The sequence below is a fragment of the Rhincodon typus genome, chromosome 2 (genome assembly GCF_021869965.1).
Source record: "Rhincodon typus isolate 14 chromosome 2, sRhiTyp1.1, whole genome shotgun sequence".
In the NCBI taxonomy this organism is placed as follows: Eukaryota; Metazoa; Chordata; class Chondrichthyes; order Orectolobiformes; family Rhincodontidae; genus Rhincodon; species Rhincodon typus.
The window spans coordinates 123,469,981-123,491,815 of NC_063333.1; the positions used below are offsets into that span (position 1 = coordinate 123,469,981).

The 21,835-nt window shown below is 41.6% G+C and overlaps 1 protein-coding gene across 4 annotated transcripts in view; it reads right to left on the bottom strand.

The window, feature by feature from the left end:
* LOC125486545 overlaps positions 1–21,835 on the bottom strand; it is a 43,383-nt gene that overhangs the window by 10,424 nt on the left and 11,124 nt on the right. For 3 of the 4 annotated variants that reach the window (XM_048614400.1, XM_048614393.1, XM_048614389.1), the window contains exons 3-6: positions 15,134–15,400; positions 13,313–13,429; positions 13,088–13,189; positions 8,860–8,988 (exon numbers count right to left, since the gene is read on the bottom strand). In XM_048614400.1, coding sequence (XP_048470357.1) covers positions 8,860–8,988; positions 13,088–13,189; positions 13,313–13,429; positions 15,134–15,400 — 615 coding nt within the window. The remainder of the gene's footprint in view (positions 1–8,859; positions 8,989–13,087; positions 13,190–13,312; positions 13,430–15,133; positions 15,401–21,835) is intronic. The other variant, XM_048614408.1, reaches the window with a different exon arrangement.

Genomic DNA, 21,835 nt, shown 5'->3' on the forward strand with positions numbered 1-21,835 from the left:
TCGTAAATATTGTGTAGCCTCCATTGAAGCGCTGTTGTTCTGTCCCACTCCGAATTTATGTGGTCCAGTCTATCATGGTGGGCAGTCTTGTTTCCAGTTTTGTACCTTAATGGTATGTAGATAGGGTCTATTTCAACATGTTTGTTAATTGCATCGCTGGTTGAAAACCAGGTCTCCAGGAATTCTCGTACTTGTCTTTGTCCTGCTTGTCCTAGTACTGTAACTTTGTCCCAGGCAAATTGATGTCCTTCTATGTTGGAGTACATTGAAACGAAGGAGAATTGGTTGTGCCGTTTCGTTGCAAGTTGGTGTTATGTATCCTTGTGGTGAGTTTCCTGCCCATCTATCCTATGTAGTGTTTCTCGCAGTTGCTGCATGGTATCTTATATATCACATTTGTCCTGTTCATTGTGGGCATGGGGTCTTTTGTCTTTGAGTGTAACTGGAAAATTGTGCCTGTTGATTTGTGTGCTATCCTTATTCCAAGAGGTCGTAGGAGTCTTGCAGTCAGTTCTGATGTGTTTCTAACTTAGGTACGGCAGCCAGTTTGTTCTTGGTGTTGTTTGTTTGCCAGGCATTGGCAGATGAAGTTGTTAGGATAACCATTGTTTGCAAGGACTCTGTGTAGATGTTCCTCTTCGTTTTTTCACAGTTCCAAGGTGTTGCAGTGAGTTATCATTCATTTAAACACAGTCTTGACACAGCTCTGTTTGTGGACGCTGGACTGGTTACTGTTGTAATTCAGGATTTGGTGGGTGTGTGTAGTCTTTCTGTATATGTTGGTAAAGAATTCCCTGTGTTCCCTCAATTCTGAAGGTCTGGTTTTCAACCACTGATGCAATTAACAAACGTTGAAATAGACTCCAACTACATACTATTATGGCACAACACCAGAAAAAAGACTGCCCACCATGACAGACTGGACCATATACATTCAGAACGGGACAGAACAACAGCACTTCAATGGAGGCTACACAGCACCAACAATGCCACTTAGAAGGGAGATGAAACATTTGCATGAAAACCAGTCAGCTTGGTAAACCAACCAACTCCAACTACTGGGGAGAATTTCAGGAAAATTTGGCAACTAACGCTAGAGTGAATAAATTTTTCTGAATCCTGCCAGAAAGATAAGGGTAAGAGTTGAGACTCATATACATATATCTTTGGGGTACTCGCCCATATAGTGTATGATAGGTGGCCGTAAATAGTGAGGTTCAGTGCCTCTGTGGCACCAAAGAGATATTTCAGACTAGAGCATCTACAGAAACATCTATAAAAATGCAAGGAAATTTCCAGGCCAATAAGTGCATCCAACATAAATACATTTATTCATGGCATGGAAGATTAATTGGAAAGATCCATGACATCAGGATTAGGATTTATTTAGAGAGTGGTTCAAGGGGCTTGGAGGATATCAGGGACAAAACTTCAGAGATTTCAGTGGATTCCATCATCTCCCTTGCCTTATGCTTCTTGAGACTGAACCAGAAGAAACATCATTTTCATAAACACAAAAAAATTGCTGGAGATACTCTGGAGGGCTGGCAGCAGCTGTGCAGAGAAAGCACAGTTAATGTTTTGGGTCCAGTGACTTTTCTTCAAAACTTGAGTTCACTGTTTCTGTCTCCACAGATGCTGCCAGACCTGCTGAGTTTTTCCAGCAATTTCGATTTGTGTTTCAGATTTCTAGCATCTGCAGTTCCTTGACTTTTTTGTTTAACGTCACGTTTGCGTCCGCTTTGTCAAGACCAACCAGGATCCGATACACTTCAATCAAATCACCCTTCAATCTTCTACATTCTAGCGGAAACAAAGCCAACCTGTCCAACTTAATCTCCTAAGAGAACCCATTCATTTGAAGTAAATTTCTTCTGAACTGTCTCCAATGCATTTACATTTGTCCTTGAACTTTACAAGCTAGTTTAATGAGCCAGTGCAGGAATGATGGGTTAAATGGCCTCCTTCTGAGCTGTTGCACTTTTGTGACCCTGTAAATGAGGAGATCAAAACTGCAGATGGTACTTGAGATGTGGTACAAAACTTCCCTATTTTTACATTCAATTCTTTTTTCAATAAAGGATAGGATCTCAATAGCATTCTTGATTGTGTGCTGTACCTGTGTACAAACTTTTTATGACTGATGGAGGGGGCACATTGGCTCAGTAGTTAGTACTCCCAGCACCAGGGACCAGAGTTCAATTCCACCCTTGGGCAACTATCTGTGCGGAGTTTGCACATTCTCCACGTGTCTGTATGGGTTTTCTCTGGTTGTCTCCCACAGTCCAAAGATGTGCAGGTTAGGTGGATTGGTCATGCTAAATTGTCAATTGTGTCCAGGGCAGTGCAGGCTAGGTGACTTAGCCAAGGCAAATGCAGGGTCGCAGGGATAGGGTGGGAGGAGGGGTCAGTCTGGGTACAATGCTTTTTATAGGGTTGGTGTGGTCTTAATGGGCCAAATGGCCTGCTTCCACGCTGTACAGATTCTATGTACTAGAACAGCTGAATCCTGCTGCACTTCACAATTATGCAAACCATCTGTATGTAATACTCTGCCTTTTCCAAACTTCCTGCCAAAGTCATCAACTTCACATTGGCCCACATGATAAGCTTTCAGATTTTTGTCCATCTGTCTGTCTGCAATCTGGTCTTCTTCACAACATACTTTCCCATATCTCTTCAAGTTTTCTCACTGTATCTTAAACACGCTACATTAATTGCCTTTTCAGACCTCGCAGCGAGCATCACACTTGATTTGCAAAGTGAGGCTGAGGCTACAACACTGCAATGTTAACTCCTTGTCTGTTTCACTGCTATGGTAACAGCAGGACACTTTTCTAAAAGTTTCTTTTATATCTAGTTATGGATTCCAAGCACAAGGCCACTTCATTCTCTTTGCCCTATATTCCAGTCTTGTCAATTACTACTGCACACCCACAATCAACTTCAGTATGGCCGATGCCTCCAGCTGTATGTGTGTCATGGAACCAATGCCTGGCATAATTGAATCAGTTTTCAGTCTTTCAGATCATATGCTGTTTTCATCAGTAGACAGTAAGGAAAAAATATTGAATCTCCATACAATAATCAGATAGCCATCTAATCAGCTAGCATCTCTCTGGATGTTAGGACTGCTGGATACCTCAAACATATGTTTGCTGTCATGGGATTTGGAGGACACCAACAATAGGAGACAGAATAGTTTCCCATAGCTAGCCATTCCCCGTGAGGCATTTGGTTCTGGCTTTCAAAATTCTTTTGCCTATCTGGCCAATTCCCCCAACAACCAAATGTTGCCCACATGTAGGCCAAAGGGTTATGATAATTTAGCTAAAACACACTCTAGAAGCATGAACAGGTCATTGACCTGCTTGTAAAACTGCACCCATGTTTATGGCAGCTGTGGGCTTGCAAATCTCTGGGGCAATCACACCTCAGTGGTAAATTTGAAGGCTCTTAGGTTCCTTGGGAAGAGCACCTCCTGTCATTATCATTCAGCAGAGGGAGCATATATAATGGGTGTTCTTCAGAGGTCAGCACAGATGATAAAGCTCTTCAGGAGCTCCTGTGGTGATCCTGAAAGCTCATTCACTCCGCAGCAAGGTCAGTATACTATTTAAAACTAAAGCAGCATCTGCATTAACATCAGCTAATGCAATGATTGGCATTTTCCTTCACAATTAAGTGCTCACTTTTGTTAATTGTCAGTCTATTACGTAACCACACGTGACTGGCATACCACTGGAACTGAGATCACGGATTAAATTCTGCTTGATGTATAGCATGTTTTAGAAAGGGGACATTTGCAGAACACAGGCAGCGTCAGGAGTCCATTCACAAGTCGATTTGTAAGAAAGTTAGAACACAGTGCAGGTCAATGTAAAGCAGCTGTTCGTAAGAGCAGGCGATATCCTTGCATTGAGACTTTAAAATTACAACTCTCTATGGGATTGCGTTCATAAATACGAGCGAGCATAAGTCAGACATGTGTAACTCAAGGACTCCTGTAGCATGTTGTTAGGCTTAGAATAAAAACATGAATACATAATTGGTTGTGGATGTTTACTTCAGTAAGTTAAAGCTGATCTTGTCTATGTGCATTGGATGTAAAAACTAGCATGCAAAAATGGTAATCAAACAATGGATATCTTTAAAAGAGATGATGTCTTGGGTATAGAAATATAAATGAAGGGCCTACAAATCTAGATTGCCCTAGATAACTAAAAATAAAGACTATTATGAGACAGAAAAATGAAGTTTACTGCAAATATTTAGCAGTCTCCAGAGTTTGTTTTTAAGAATTCTCTGAAAGTCTGAAGCATGTGAAGTGATTTCATGGAGACATATAAAAAATTCTTTGAGAACTTGTGGAGAGTCTAGAATCAAAAGTCATTGTCTCAGGAAAAGAGGTTGGTCACTTACATCTGAGATGAAGAATTTTTTTTTCATTCAGAGTTGTGAAGCTTAAGAATTCTCTAATAAAAACCAAAAGAACTGCGGATGCTGTAAATCAGGAACAAAAACAACGTTGCTGGAAAAGTTCAGCAGGTCTGGCAGCATTTGTGGAGGAGAAAACAGAGTTAACGTTCTGGGTCCGATGTTCTGAGGAAGGGTCACCGGACCCGAAACATTAACTCGGTTTTCTCCGCCACAGATGCTGCCAGACCTGCTGAGCTTTTCCAGCAACTTTGTTTTTGTGTTGTTAAGAATTCTCTATCCCAGATGCTGTGTCATTGAATATAATCAAGGCTGAGATCTATAGACTTGAGTCCTAAGGGAATCACACAATGGGGCTTAGGATTCCAGCCCTGAAAGCCACGACTCTATTCTACATGCTTTGGTCATTATTTGGACTGATGCCTTCCCTCACAGAGCTGTTGCATATAGTGGACACTTGGAAATGCAACAGTACTATATGAGTGACCGAGAGCAGACCTGGAGTTCAGTTGAGTGGGTTTGGGAATCATGGGGTCAATCAAGTAGGCAAGGTTGTGGTGGATTGGATTAGTCAGGAGGGCAAACAGATCGAGGCACATATCTTGAGGTCATGCGTGCGTGTGGGTGGATGGTAGGGGTGGACAAAGAGGGACATCCTCTGCTGAACCTGCATGGGACCTCCTACTGAGCAGCCTCTCCAGGCAAGAAAACTCCACCCACCCATCCTCACAGGTAAACTAGCAGTAGCAGGGTGAAGAGAAGCACTTATGTGATTAGTAATTAACCAGTTAAGGAGCTCAGTTAGCCTAAGGGAGGGTAAAATATATGTAGGGAGGCAGGAATGCAACAAGAATGGCACCAGTCTGCCAACACATCTGATTTTATGTCTGTCCCCCTGCCGACTCCAAACCACACCCAGGGTTGATCAAAGTAGATGGTCATAAAACATCAGCACAGAAGTCTTAAGGAGCACATTGAAAAGGGAGGGTTGTGGTCTGGTCTGCAGACAATGTTCTGAAGGCATTTCCATTCAGGGCTGGCCTGTTTCTGGATCAGGCTAACTCATTTAGCTTCAATGGCTTCTTGCTGATCTATTTTTTTTTAAAAATAGAATCCCTAGTGTGAAAACAGGCCCTTCAGCCCAACAAGTCCATACCAACCCTCAGAGCATCCCACCCAGACCCATCCGCCTATAACCTACCTAATCTGCACATCCCAGAACACTACAGGCAATTGAGCATGGCCAATCCACCTAACCTGCACATCTTTGGACTGTGGGAGGAAACCGGAGCACCCAAAGGAAACCCACGCAAATGCGGGGAGAATGTACAAACTACACACAGACAATCACCTGAGGGTGGAATCGAACCAGAGTCTCTGGCGCTGTGGGGCAGCAGTGCTAACCACTGAGCCACCATTACACCACCCATTTTGGTGGTCATCTGTAAACTTATTAACCATATCTCCTATATGGTTATGACAAGATGCAGGGGGACCCAGCACCAATCCTTGTGGCACATCGCTAGTCACAGGCCTCCAATCCGAAAAGCAACCCTCTACCAGCCACCCTCTGCCTCCGACCTTCAAGCCAATTTTGTATCCAATTGGCTAGCTTCCCCTAGATCCCATGTGATCTGACTTTCCTAACCAGTCTACCATGCAGAACCTTGAACACTTTGCTTGACGTCCATATAGACAATGTCTACCGCTCTGCCTTCATCAATCTTCTTTGTCACCTCTTCAAAAAGCTCCACTTAGTAATTCATGATTTCCCACACACAAAGCCATGTTGACTATCCCTAATCAGTCCTTACCTTTCCAAATGCATGTAAATCCTGTCCCTCAGGATCTCCTCCAACAACTTAGCCATCACTGACAAAGTACACTGGTCTGTAGTTCCCCTGGCTTTCCCCCCACAGTTTTCTTAAACAGTGGCACCACACTAGCCTACCTCCAGTCTTTCAACACTACATCCATGCTTGTTGATGATAAAAATATCTCAGCAATCTCTTCCCCAGCCTCCCACAAAGCTCCAAGAAACACCCGGTAAAGTCCTGGGGATCTATCCACCTTTATGCGTTTTAAGACCTCCATGGAAATAGACCTTTCAGTCCAACTTGTCTGTGCTGACCAGATATCCTAAACTGATCTAGTCCAATTTGCCAGTATTTGGCTCATATCCCTCTACACCCTTCCTATTCGTAAACCCATTCAAATGCCTTATAAATGTTGTAATTCAACCCATCTCCGCCTCCTCTGGCAGCTCTTCTGTAAAATGAATCCTTTTCAAGACATCACTATTTATTTCCCCAACCTCCCTAGCTTCCATGTCCGTCTCCACAGTAAATACTGACGTGAAATATTCATATATGTCACCCATCTCCTGTGGTTCTATATATCAACAGCCTTGTTGATCTTTAAGGGGACCCTATTTGCTCCCTAGTTACTCTTTTGCCCTTAAAGTACTTATAGAATCTCTGTGGATTCTCCTTAAGTTTGTTTGCCAAAGCTATCGCATGTTCCCTTTTTACTGTCCTGATTTCCCTCTTAAGTATACTGCCTTTATACTCCTTGAGGGATTCATATACGCAATATATGCCTCCTCCTTTCTCTTGTTCAGAGCCTCAACTTCTCTAGTCATCTAGCATTCCCTAGATCTACCAGCCTTGCCCATCACCTTAGCAGGAACGTACTGTCTCTGAACTCTCATTATCTCGTTTTTAAAGGCCTCCCTCTTTCCAACCACTCCTTTACTTGCAATAGCCTCCCATAATCAATTTTTGGAAGCTCCTGTCTAATACTTCTAAATTGATCTCACTCCAATTTAGAACTTCAACATTTTTTGATCAGTTCTATCCTTTTCCCGAACTATTTTAAAACTAATAGAATTATGATCACTGGCTCCAAAGTGCTCGCCCATTGACAGATTAGTCACCTGCCCTGCCTTATTTCCCAACAAAAATACAAGTATTTCTCCTTCTCTAGTAGCTACATCCACATATTCAATAAGAAAGTTCTCATACACACAAATTCCTACCCCATTCAAGTCCTCAAAAGTATGATAGTTCCAGTCTATGTTTGCAAAGTTAAAATCCCCTACCGTTACAACCCTATTATTCTTGCAGATATTTGCGATCTCTTTACATATTTGCTTCTCAAATTCCCACTAATTTTGGGGGGCATAGAAGATGATCATCCCTTTTTGTATTTCTCATTCCACCCACACAACTTCACTGGACGATCTCCCAGGAATATTCTCTTTAAGTACAACCATAATGTTATCCCTAACCAAAAAACACCAACCCCCCTCCTCTCTTGCCACACCCCTCCCCTTTCTATTCTTCCTGGAGCATCCATACCCTAGAACATTAAGCTGCCAGTTCTGTCCATCCCTGAGCCATGTTTCCGAAATAGCTTTGATATTCCAGTCCATGTTCCCAACCATGCCCTAAGTTCATCGTCCCACATCCCAGCTCCCAACAGTATCCAAAACAGCATACCTGTATGATATGGGGATAGCCACAGGAGACTCTTGCACATATCTGGCTACCTCTCTTACCATTCATAGCAGTCAACCGTTCACCTGACTATTTCTGTGGTTTTTCTACCTTCCTGAAATTGCCATCCATCACACCTCCTTGCTCTTGTAACTCCTCGTTGTCTCTAACTGCCGCACCACCCAATCTATGCAGTCTGATAGGATCTGCAACCAAACAATTCCTGCAGACATAGTCTCCAGGAACATTCAAATTATCCCTGATCCCCCACATCTGACAGAAGAAAAAAAAGAGTACATCACCCTACCAAAAGCCACGTCTGCTCCTTTAAACAATCTATAGACTCAGAAGTTACTTAAAAACATACAAACACCACACTTTGCTCAAAAGCTGGGTATTAGCAATCTTGCTGCTCAAAAAAACTGCTCTGGGATAACAATACCAATCTGTAATATTAAGGTCAATCAAGAGACAGATCACAATATAAACATTAAAAAATGCCCTCACCTTACTCACTACTACAGATTTACAAAAAAGGTCAAGATTTAGAAGTTTTACAAGTCTTAAAATCAAACACTTAACTGATCAGACTCAAAAACCAAAAGGTCATCCTCTTCTCCCATATTTTTCATTCCAATGTAAAAAAATGTTTATTAGGAATTTTCTATTCCAACATTTAACTTTTCAGTAGAATTAAACTTCAGGACAGATTAAGTCATACAGCTGACTAGCTGAAACCTTTATAGGACAGACATTATGAAACTAATCTCTATTTAAGAATGCCAATAGGGTGGATGAATGGTCTATCCCAAATTCTGGTCTCGTTGGAACTCAGGACGAGGATACTCAGGTATAAGTTGAGTTGGAGAGGAAAAAAAAAAAAAAAATCAGAAAATACTACAGTAGAATTATTGCAAAAACTTACTTCTCTTTGTCAAAAATGAACTTTTCAATTGAATTTCAGCTCGCACGTATAAAGCTATCATGTAAATGATTGCTGCAGAAGCGAAGACAAGTCCAAAGCCTTCAATAAGTCTGTACGCTACAGGGTATGCTGGAAAAGGACAAATAAAGAACATGTAAAATTAAGAGTATACTGATTAGAGAGTATAACATCATTTAATTGACTTGTTAGATAAAAATTTAACTTTCAACATTATCAGCCTTTTGACCGATTCTGAGTTTGAAATCTGTGGCTGGGGACTGATCAAAGAATCTAGGGTGATACTTCAGTCTGGTGCACCCTGCACTGTTGATTTTCAAATGAAGTTCTAAACTGGGTCCTGCCTCTTAATTAAAAGTAAAGGATCCAATAAATTGGATAATGTGTTTGATTAAATGACAATAGTCACTAAAGTACAAAAGTATCTCCAAAATGCTATGGCACAGCTGTAGGATGTGAAAGATGTTTAAAAACTGCGAATGCTTTCTTTGTCAGAATGCTATTATAAAAATTCAGTTACAAACATGACACAGGAGAACACTTGCAGCTACCTGCTGCTAGTATCAAGGTCAACATGATATTTGAATAGCAATCAATGTACACTTCTACAATTCGTTGACAAATACATTAAGTGGAATTGTACTGATCCAGTAGCTGCCCTCCATTAGCCTGAAAATCTCAGCAGCACACATGAACACCTGGCAGGAGGCTTCTATAAACTTTATGGGCGACTGCCAATTAAACAGTTGTTATTGGGTTCCTATCCAATCAAGATCCCCAATAAGACTGAAGCCCAGCTGCATTGAGCAGGTACATCATATAAAAATTAAAAAGCAATGCAAGTGATGGAAAGGATGCCCTTCTAAAACTCAGAGGCCATATGGGCTGCTCTTCCTGCAGGACCCCCACAAACAATCCCCCGAGCTCCACTACAAATCCAACAGTTAATTGGATGATGCATCCGCACACCCGGTTTCCTGTAAATTCTTCATTCCATTTGTCCAGTTTTTCATTCTCCATTGCATCTGCTCCAACAATGCCACCTTCTGCAGGGGGGGCATCTGAAATATCCACATTCTTCCTGAACTGAGGATTCTCCATCACTGGGGTTGACAGTGCCCTCAGCCATGTCTGACTCATTTTCCGCACTTCTGTCCTCATCCCTTCTCTTTCCTCCCATAACACCGACAGGGCCTCGCTGGTGCTCACTTTCCTTCCCACCAGCATCCACATCTAAAGGATCAAAGACTGCTACTTCCACTCCCTCCAGTGGGATACCATCAGATGCATATTCCCTTCCCTTTCTTTATTAGTATTCCACAGAGACCGTTCCCTCCAGTACACCTGGTCTACTCCTCCTCTACTCCCAACACCTCAGATCCTGCACAGACCAGCAAGCAGGAGTACTTGCAGGCATCTTTAACCTCTCCTTACTATAATGAGAGGTTCTCAGCTGCTTCAAGAGGACCAGTATCATCCCAATGCCAAAGAAAAATCAGGAAATATACCTTAATGACTACCACCCAGTGGCTCTGACATCCATCATTATGAAGTCCTTTGACAGGTTAGTAATGGTACACATCAATTCCAACCTCTCAGATTGCCCTGATTCACTACATTTCGCCTATCATCACAACTAGATCCACAGTACATGCTGTCTCCCTCGCCCTGCACTGATCAGACTCCTATTTATTGACTTTAGCTCTGCCTTCAACACCATGGTTTCAATAAAACATCTCCAAAGTCTGAGATCTAGGACACTGTTCCACAATAATCTTCAATGCCAGTGCCACACAAGGCTGGGTACTAAGGCCCTTACTATACTCCTTATACACTCACGACTCTTGTGGACAAATTCAGCTTTAACTCCATTTATAAATTTCTTGATGACACTACTGAAGTGGGTTGGATCTCAAACAAGACAGAGAGCTTAGTGGCGGGGTATAAAGACAACAACCTCTCCCCCAGTGTCAGCAAAACAAAGGTAATCAACTTCAGGAAGTGGAGGACATGCCCCTGTCTGTGTCAATGGTGCTGAGGCGGAGGCAGTCGACAGCTTCAAGTTCACTGGACGATCTCCCAGGAATATTCTCTTTAAGTACAACCACAATGTTATCCCTAACCATAATCAAAGATCGGTTATACACTATTCAACCCCCTTCCATCAGGCAGAAGATAGAAAGTTTGAAAACATGTACAGGTCTTTCCCACTGTTATCAGACTTATGAATGTATTAGAGTTGATCTCTCTCTGTATCTTCTCTATAGCTGTAACACCATATTCTGTTCTACCACCCTGATGTATTTATGTAAGTTATGATTTGTCTGGTCAGCATGCAAAACAATACTTTTCACCATATCTCAGTACATGTGACAATAATAAATCTAACCAAATCAAATCCCCACAACACCTTCCCATGCAATCATAGAAAGTGTAACACTTATCCATTTACTTTCTCCTTCTTCACTATCCAAGGGTTCAGGTGGAGCAGTGATTTACCTGCACTTCACTATCTAGTTTACTGTATTTGGTATTCACAGAATGGACTCCTCTGTATTGGGTAGATGAAACACAGGCTGGGGAACGGATTAGCGGAAAACCTACATCCTGTCTGCAGAAATGACCGAGTTTCACTTTGTCTGCCACTTCAACATATCACTGTGTTCCTGGTGTACATTTCTGTCTTCAGTCTGCTGCAATGCTCTGACGAGGCTCAATGCAAGCTGGAAGAACAGCATCCCATTTTCACTTGGGGACTTTGCAGCCTTCAGGAGTTAATATCGAGTTCAATAATTTTAGAGCCTGAAAAGCTTCTTCCGCACCTTTTGCCCACTTCACACCCTGGCCTTTTCGTCACTGTCAACCCATTTTCACCTACTAATGGTCCCTATTGCTGGCATTTTTCTGTTTCCTGATTCACCACTATCCATCACTTTGTCTGCCCATCTACTGTTCTCCCTCTCTGGGTTCCAGTTCCAACCTCCACACCTGTCTTCAGCATATATACCCTACCTTTCCCTAGCTACCATCAGCTTGGAAGTAAAGGTCACTGGGCCTGAAATGTCACCTCTGCTTTCTTTCCACACCTGAGATTCTCCAGCAACTTCTGTTTTTGTTTCAGAATCACTCCTGAATTGTTGCTTTGCATCAGTCTTTACTTCACCGGCTGCCTCCCACATGGCAGGGTACTGATCCACCACAGGAAAAATGCCACTATCCTGGTAAAATGGTACTTCATAAGGCCATTGGGGATGACTCTTGACTTCCTGTTCCTGATATCGGTAAACTTCTGTGATTGCAGGACTTGATAAGGGAGATGATCCACCATAGCTATTATGCGATATATTGCTTATGGTTCCAAAGACAAGGTTGCTTGGCGTGGTGGACACCATTCAACTTAACTGTTGCATCTTCTATATACTTCTGATCAGGCTTCAGCATAATCAAAGGGTGTATTTTTCCATTTGCAGTGAAGGCTGTGCCAGATTAGCTAACTCATTAAATGTGGCCAACTACTGAAGTGCTAGATCCTGTCATTCTAATAACTGAAACACAAACTTCATCTCATCCGAAATAACACTATTATTCACTTAAGGGCAATTTTATGATTCAATAGGAAAACAAAATAGAGGAAGCCTGCAGACACAGTTGCTTGACATGCCATGGAAATTCAAACATCTTGAATCACAGCACAATCCAAGGTAGTGGAGCGAATAACAAGATCATTGTAATTTGATCTGTCAGCCTCATTCGTAGGCCACTGGCAAGCTACAAGCACACCCGAAGTCATATGCAGCTTGCTAGGCCTGAAATGCACCTAGATCATGAAGTCTACTAAAGCCTGGGAATGGAGGTCAGGAGTAACGCAAGCAATGAAAACATTGATGGTTTACAGCAGTCATTTAGTTGCATCTTGAGCCAACATGATTATGTCTGCTATAGATGCATTCTCATCCTTGAACAGTCTGAATTCAAGGTCTAGTGCAGACAGTAACCAGGATACGTAACGCACTTTGGCATGTCATGGAGACTTGGTAGGTGCTGCAAAGCTGTAAATTTTGTTTTCTCCTTTTATAACTGCTGGGACAGCAAGAGGTTGTGTTGGAGGGACCATGGTCTTTTCCAGCTTTCAGGTTTTCCATGTTTATTTCTGATTAGCAATACAGAAATATGGCTGATGTGTGAACTTAAATACAAACACAACACTTACCTGAATTACACATACACATCAGGGCTGCAGTCAATAGAAAGGCAAAGGCGAGAATTTGGAAGAATATAAAAAGAGCAGTGAGGTTCAAATGTTGCTTGTGACCTAGAAATACAAACAAATAGATGGAATGCTCACTCCACAAAATATCAATAAAAGTTAAACAGTTTGAGAATCTAAGTACTCAAACTTGCGGTGTAACAGAATGTGTAGAAATGTGATTGTTACCTTTGTAATTCTTCACAGCAAAGCAGATTATGAAAGCACCTACTGCAAAAGATGTTGTTGTGCTAACCAGAGCCATGACAGAAGACATGAAAGAGAATTCATGGAGTAACAGCATTCCTGAAACAGGAATATAACAGCAATCTACATGGTTATGATCAAAAAAAAGCACAAATCATAGAAGTAAAAATCACCACACAACGTAACATGGAGCTGTCACACACAACCTGAGATTACCCATTGCATCTTGCGCTTTAAAATATTTTCTTTGTTCTTTTATTTATTATCTTGTTTCTTAGACATGATCTAGTTATAAAGAAATATTATAGAAATATCCTACATTCCTTACTCTGGGTACAAAGGAATAATCTGCAATATATTGGCCTAGGTAGAAGGAAATATCCTGGTCTATTGGTCTGGGTTCAAGGGCATGGCTATGGTGTGTTAGTCACAATGAATGGACTCAAATTAATATTTTACTATTTTCATCTGGGTACTATATAGCCTTTGTTACCTTTGCATTAGTTTTGTATTGGATTTCTCAGGTTCATTGTCACTGATTATGTATTACCTGTAATCCAGTGATTGTTCCTGGCATGCAGATTTTGATACAGAGGATATGGAAAAGATACTAATTCTTCCTTGTAAGTGATTGTAAAACTTAGAGAGATCATGGATTTTAAAAAAATCACTGCAAAAAGATGTGGGGGAGATAAAGAGATTTTCTTCCCTCAGCGTTGCCGGTATCTGGATCGCTCTATGTGAAACTGCGGTGGAAGGTAATTGTATAAATAATTTAAAAGCAAGTTGCACAGCCAAAGTTGAGAAACTTACAAGGTTATGAACAAAAAAAATGACTCAGCATAATTTCTCTTTCCAGGAGCCAATGGAATCATGACTGTCCAAACAGCCTCTATGATTCTATCAAAATTTATCTAAATAATAGCAAGACTCAGATAACAAGGATCCTTGTTAAATGCGAGCTCCTGTGATATTTCAGGTGTGATTTCCTGTCTACAGATGTCACGATAGAGGATTTAAAGAGCAGCAATACAAAGCAGTAAATACATAAATGATCAGAATATACTCTTCACATTAAAGTCTTCCTCTTCTTTAAAATACAATGCACTATGCAAAACAAAAGGCTAATTCTGGTGATCCCCACAATGAAAATCCCACCCCTCATCATCCCTCATTTCTTATCTGCAGGTTGGGTTGTACTTTGAGCATCAAGCTTCAGGTGAAGCTTCTCCTGTAGCAACTAAAGTGGTGCTACTGAGTATAATAGCCCCTGGATACATGTTTGTCTGTGGCTCTTGGTGGGCAAGACCTCCACCCCTGGGTCTTGTTTCCTGGGGGAGGGCCACCGGTGGCCTTGCCAGGTTCTGTTTGGTTTATGTATTGGTATCCAACCTGTGAATATGTAACACAGGTCTCTTGCCAGCTTTCCAAACTGCTTTGGGCCTCTGATGCCTTAACAAGGTTCTGCCCATTATTTCAGTTGTGCTTGCTTTAATAGAAACAAACTTAGTGAATTTAGGGAAGTAAGGTACACTTAACCCTGAGATATCGCAATATGTGATTTACACAGGTCTTCAAATTCCCATCATGTAACGAATACCTGCTCTATGCTGCACTTGTATAACTGCACATCAGTCCAGAAACTATCAACTGCACAAGAATGCTCACAGCTCTCTCTTTGAAGATACCTTGCATGTGCATGACAGTACCAAAAAAAAGTCACAGATTGAAATAAATAGGCTGTGCATGACAAGACAGAATTTGTTTACAGGGATTGTTGCATTTAACCATTACAATACATACCATCATAGGTGAACAAATGGGAGCTCCTCTTCTCCTGCAAAATGCCTCTGATTACACATGTATACAATGCACAGCTAATCAGCTGAGTGTTAACTATTAGCGTTCTGTTGCCATTCAATATTTTGTGAGTTTCATCACTTTGTATTGCGTTACCTTCTTTAAGCCACAACACTGTAGTTAATTTCCCACTTTCCACAAGACAATTAAGGACAACAAAATTCAGTTCAAGGAAGGTATCTTGAATTATCAATGGATGTGGCAAAATATCTGTTAAGAGAGAGAATCCAATGAAGGCAATAACTGAACTTGGTTAGTCATTAAACAGCATAACAAACATGAGGGACAAGGTTTCTGTAGTTAGGACGATTATGGAAAATACAGTAAGGAATTGAAAATATTAATAAAGAACACCAAGTGAAATTATGAGAAAAACGTTTGACAGATTAAATTGAACTGAATCAAAAAACATTTTATCAAAACTGGAAGCCACGAAATTTAATAAAATCACAATGCACAATTTGGTTAAGTTAAAGGGCTACAAATTTGCAAACTGAAACCATGTGTTAGAGCTAGCCTGGCAATCAAACTACTTCCTTTAAATGGGGGCTTATTTTGGATGGAGCAGGAACTAGAATCTGAGCGAAAGACACATGAAGGGGTCATGGCAGAGGACAGGCTGCCCAAGATTTTCTGTCATCATTTTGTTAACGACATCAGGAGAGGTGCTGAGCTTAAATTTAATAATAAGGCTCCATTGTTAAGACTGGAACAATAAGTTTCTGTCATTTGGATCAGACATTCAGGGAGAACTGTCCAGTCGGCAACAAAAGTTCAGTCAGGGGTGGAGGTCACACTATTTTTAAGAGCTGCCAGCACTCTCTGAAATCAATCATCCCTGTTAAATTGCTCCTACTGAAGGACTGAGGAAGGTGGCTTGTGAGGGAAGATCCTGGGCGGCTCCACTATTTGATGATGCATTCCTGCAGGTTCTCTTTCAGGATGGTCAGGCAAGGTGGGAAATCCTCTTCCCTATGGAAGAGACCAGCCCACGTGGCCAAACAAATCTGATGGAGATCTCAGTGAAAGTCAGAAGCTATGGGATAGTCCATCAAACTTGGCAACACAGTGTCACATGAGTTGATGACATCATGCAGCCTGCCACAGTGAGCAGCACACATTGCTCAGATTAGAGGGCGAGATTGGTATAAGGGGTATGCCAACCAGGGGTTGTATTTCTGATGAAGTTCTGAAGAAGGGCCACCAGACCTGAAACGTTATCTCTGCTTTCTCTCCACAGATGCTGCCAAACTTGAGATTTTCCTAACAATTTCTGTTCTTGTCAATTTTTTTTAGCCCTTCTTGAGATTTGCGAGGACTACATATTGGTCATCAGGTCTCCCTTGTTACTGTCACTAACTGAATAGATGATTAAATGATGCGGTCACATAGCAACTTTACCTCAGCATTTCTTAATTTTTTTCCAGAGTTTCCTTCTTCAGACAGCTAAGATAATACAAATACCAAATACTGTAAATCTTTAAATCTGGAATCTATATACGACATGTTTTTGTTAATTTATTAAATCTCCCATATGCTTTTGAAATTAAAACTTTAAGTGATTGTTACAAGATAACTATGGTGAGTTTCACATCTGTGGCTCCTCTTAAAAATCAATTACAAGCTATTAGCACTATCCAGCATTAATTGCTTTTGCTTTGCCAAATTTCCCTCAAATCTTCTGCTTAAAGTGAGTGCTGACAAACATATCAAGATATTGACTTTCAAAAGTGCAACTGTACAAGGGAAATACACCCATTACTTTGGTAACACCAAGCTAACAGTCAGATAACGTATAGATTAATTCCCAAATACTTCATATTTCAGTGATTTTATTTCTAAGCTAAGGTATAACCTCACGATTGTCCATGCTTTAAAGAGACTCAAGTCCGAAATCCTTAGTGCACAAGCACTCAAGTTCATAAAAGACCCCAGCACTTTAGAGAGGTAGTAAACTGCGTCAGCTCCAAGTGAGATAGTTGTCAAATTATTCCCCGTTCTTACACCATGCAAAATCATAGTCAAATGTTGAATTAAGGTAAGTTTTACAATTATTTCTGTGAAATACAAAAATACAAGATAAAGCAAGAAAAACAAAAAAAAACTTGGATGAAAATTCCCGGCAGCGTTGCAACCAACACAACACCATTCATTTGCCAGACAGCCATATCTTCTTGAGATTGCCTAATGCTTCTACCACTGCCTCAGTTACATGCAGAAAGCCTTCCAAACATCTCTATTTCTGAATGCAGCTGTACTCTAACTTTTGATCCACAGATGACTAAAATCAGTAGTCTGTGTAGAGCAATGTAGTGGAACCTCCAGCAGCAGGTGGCGATGGTGAGGGAGGGCACTGACCAGCAGAACTTCAGCAGTTGGCCCGAGACCTCTGACTCTATCCTGGCCATGCCTGGACAAATTTCCGGGAATCCACAGATCAGCTGTAGGACGAGACTCTTTGGAGATATTTCCTTCCCATTCATGGCTGTGCTAGCTTGCAAATTCCAGCAGTCATTTTTCTTTGCTGATCACAGATATGCTGCTGTCTGTGCTACTCATTGATTTGTGGAGAAGTATGGAACCTGATCTCAAAAATGGCTTCCTCTGTCCTTTTCTCTAATGGCAACATGGAACACATTAACCTTGTAAAACTATGTAGAAATGCTAATTTTTAAAAAAATTCCAACTCCTTTCCATATTAGATTCCCTCTCATCTTGGAAGTGACTGGCCAGTTTACAACCTGCAAAGGGGGAGATTTCAAGCGTAATTCACTGTAACACGAGACTGAAACACTTGGAAGCTTCACCAGTGTTTATTCATGCATGTGCAAAGGAGACACGCTCCTGTGGGAAACTGATCTTACCCAAGCTGTTACAGAACATTGTTTCAACGTACCAATGGAGTAGAAAAAATAATGCAACACCAATCATTAATAATACAAGTCCATTTATCCAATCATGGTCAAATTCCATCTATGTTTGACCAGTAACTTAATTATTGCCAGGGCCAGTGCATAGGAAGGAGGGTAGACAAACAGATGGCCAACTGCTATGTCCCTAATATTTTGATGGGGCACTTAATCTCTATTGGAGCTTCATATCAGTTTACTTCTCCAGTTCAATGGCTTACTGTTTTAGGGCAGCACATTGAGTCTCTTCTCACGGGCAAAAAGCTATTTGATCAATGTCTAGTATCGTTCACATGAGAGTGTTATCATTTAATTGTTGTGTGACTGTTTGTAACTTTGTGATGGGACCATTTGTTTCAACCTTTTCTCCTCTGTCTGTGCCTTGTCTGTTCTAACATGTCTAAACACAACCTTATTGCAAATTTATTCAACCAACTTTCCTAACCTACATTACTTAATCCAAGTACTATGTTAAGACCTAAAAGTTTTATTTTAATTTTTTCCCCTTTCACAACCCATGACCTTCAATGTTTTTCTGGTATTTTGGAAAACTCCATTATTCATTGCAAACTCAGATTACAGCCAACCATAAATACCTTGCACTCTTTCAATAAAGCAATCTATGCCTCCCTTTGAGCTCTAAACAATTGAATCACCGTGCTCCCAGTCAGGGAGACACTGGAACAGGTCACAATTTATTTTATGGTTAAAATTACAGTTCCAAAATACAATAATTGTATTACTCTCCCTGTAACTCAAACCCTCCAGTCCCAGCAGCATCCTTGTAAATCTTTTCTGCAATTTCTCAAGTTTAACAACATCCTTCCTACAGAAGGGTGACCACAATTGTACATAGTATTGTAAGAGTGGCCTCACCAATGTCTGTACAGCTGCAACAATACATCCAACTCCTATTATCAATATTCTGACCAACAAAGGCAAGCATGCCAAACGCCTTCTTCACTATCCTGTCTACTATCCACTTTCAAGTAAATACGCATCTTCACCCCAGTCTTTGTTTGGCAACACTCCCCAGGACCCTACCATTAACTGTATAAGACCTGCCCTCAAGTCTCGTACCAAAATGCAACACCTCACATTTAGAGTCAGAGACGTACAGCACAGAAACAGACCCATCAGTCCAACTCGTCCACACCGACCAGATGTCATAAATTAATCTAATCCCATTTGCCAGCATGGTCTATAAGCATCTAAAACCTTCCTATTCACATGCCCATCCAGATGCCTTTTAAAAGTTGTAATTCTACCACTTCCTCTGGCAGCTCAATCCGTACACACAGCAACCTCTGCGTGAAAAAGTTTGCCCTTAGATCCCTTTTTAATCTTTCCCCTCTCACTTTAAACCTATGCCCTCTAGTTTTGGACTCCCCCACATCAGGGAAAAGCCCTAGTCTACTTACCCTCTCCATGCCCCTCATGATTAACCTTCATAATGTCATCCCTCCGCCTCTGACGCTCCAGGGAAAATAGCCCCAGCCTATTAAGTATCTCCCTACAGCTCAAACCCTCCAACCCTGGCAAGATCCTTGTAAATCCTTTCTGAACCCTTTCAAGTTTCACAACATCCTTTCTATAGCAGGGAGACAGGAACTGAACTCAGGATTCAGAGACTGGCTTAACCAATGTCCTGTACAGCTGCAACATGACTGCCTAATGCCTATATTCAATGCACTGATGAATAAAGGTAAGCATACCAAATGCCTTCTTCACTATCCTGTCTACCTGCCACTCCACTTTCAAGGAACTATGAACTTACACTCCAAGGCCTCTTCGTTCAGCAACACTCCCCAGGACCTTACCTGATTTGCCTTTCCAAAATGCAGCACCTCACATTTATGTAAATTAAGCTCCATCTGCCACTCCTTCGCCTTTTGGCCCATCTGATCAAGGTCCTGCTGTACTCAGAGATAACCTGCTTCGCTGTCCACGACACCTCCAATTTTGGTGTCCTCTGCAAATTTACTAACCGTCCCTTCTATGTTCACATCCAAATCATCTTGAAAAATGTCCATATTAGAGGTGGTGGTGCCAGCCATCTTAAAACAAAGGTGGATAAATCCCTGGGACGAGATCGTGTACCCTAGAACTCTGTGGGAAGCTAGGGAACTGATAGCTGGGGCCCTTGCTGAGATATATGCATCATCAATAGCCACAGGTGATGTGGTGTATATGGATTTCAGTAAAGCATTTGATAAGGTTCCCCATGGTAGGCTATTGCAGAAAATACGGAGGCATGGGATTGAGGGTGATTTAGCGGTTTGGATCAGAAATTGGCTTGCTGTAAGAAGACAGAGGGTGGTGGTTAATGGGAAATGTTCATCTTGGAGTTCAGTTACTAGTGGTGTACCTCAAGGATCTGTTTTGGGGCCACTGCTGTTTGTCATTTTTATAAATGACCTGGATGAGGGCGTAGAAGGATGGGTTAGTAAATTTGCGGATTACACCAAAGTCGGTGGAGTTGTGGATAGTGCGGAAGGATGTTGCAGGTTACAGAGGGACATCGATAAGCTGCAGAGCTGGGCTGAGAGGTGGCAAATGGAGTTTAATGCGGAAAAGTGTGAGGTGATTCACTTTGGAAGGAGTAACAGGAATACAGAGTACTGGGCTAATGGTAAGATTCTTGGTAGTGTGGATGAGCAGACAGATCTCGGTGTCCATGTGCATAGATCACTGAAAGTTGCCACCCAGGTTGATAGCGTTGTTAGGAAGGCGTACGGTATGTTAGATTTTATTGGTAGAGGGATTGAGTTTTGGAGCCATGAGGTCATGTTGCAGCTGTACAAAACTCTGGTGCGGCTGCACTTGGTGTATTGCGTACAGTTCTGGTCACCGCATTATAGAAAGGATGTGGAAGCATTGGAAAGGGTGCAGAGGAGATTTACCAGGATGTTGCCTGGTATGGAGGGAAGGTCTTATGAGGAAAGGGTGAGGGACTTGAGGCTGTTTTCGTTACAGAGAAGAAGGTTAAGAGGTGACTTAATAGAGACATACAAGATGATCAGAGGATTAGATAGGGTGGACAGTGGGAGCCTTTTTCCTCAGATGGTGATGGCTGGCACAAGGGGACATAGCTTTAAATTGAGGGGTGATAGATATAGGTCAGATGTCAGAGGTAGGTTCTTTACCCAGAGAGTAGTAAGGGCATGGAATGCCCTGCCTGCAAAAATAGTAGACTCGCCAACTTTAAGGGCATTTAAATGGTCATTGGATAAACATATGGATGATAATGGAATAGTTTAGGTTAGATGGTCTTCAGATTGGTTTCACAGGTCGGCGCAACATCGAGGGCCGAAGGGCCTGTACTGCACTGTAATGTTCTATGTTCTAGGTGAGATGCTGGAAGACTGGAGGTTGGCTAATGTAGTGCCACTCTTTAGGAAAGGTAGTAAGGAAAAGCTAGGAAACGACACACTGGTGAGCCTGTCAGTGGTATGCAAGTTGTTGAAGGGTTATTCAAATTAAAATCCATTTGTTGCTCCTCGGCCCATTGGCCCATCTGATCAAGATACTCTAAGGTAATCTTCCTCACTGTCCATTACACCACCCATTTTGGTTGTCATCTGTTAACTTATTAACCATATCTCCTATATTCACATCAAAATAATTTATGTAAATGACAAGAAGCAGTGGACCCAGCACCAATCCTTGTGGCACATCGCTAGTCACATGCCTCCAATCCGAAAAGCAACCCTCTACCAGCCACCCTCTGCCTCCG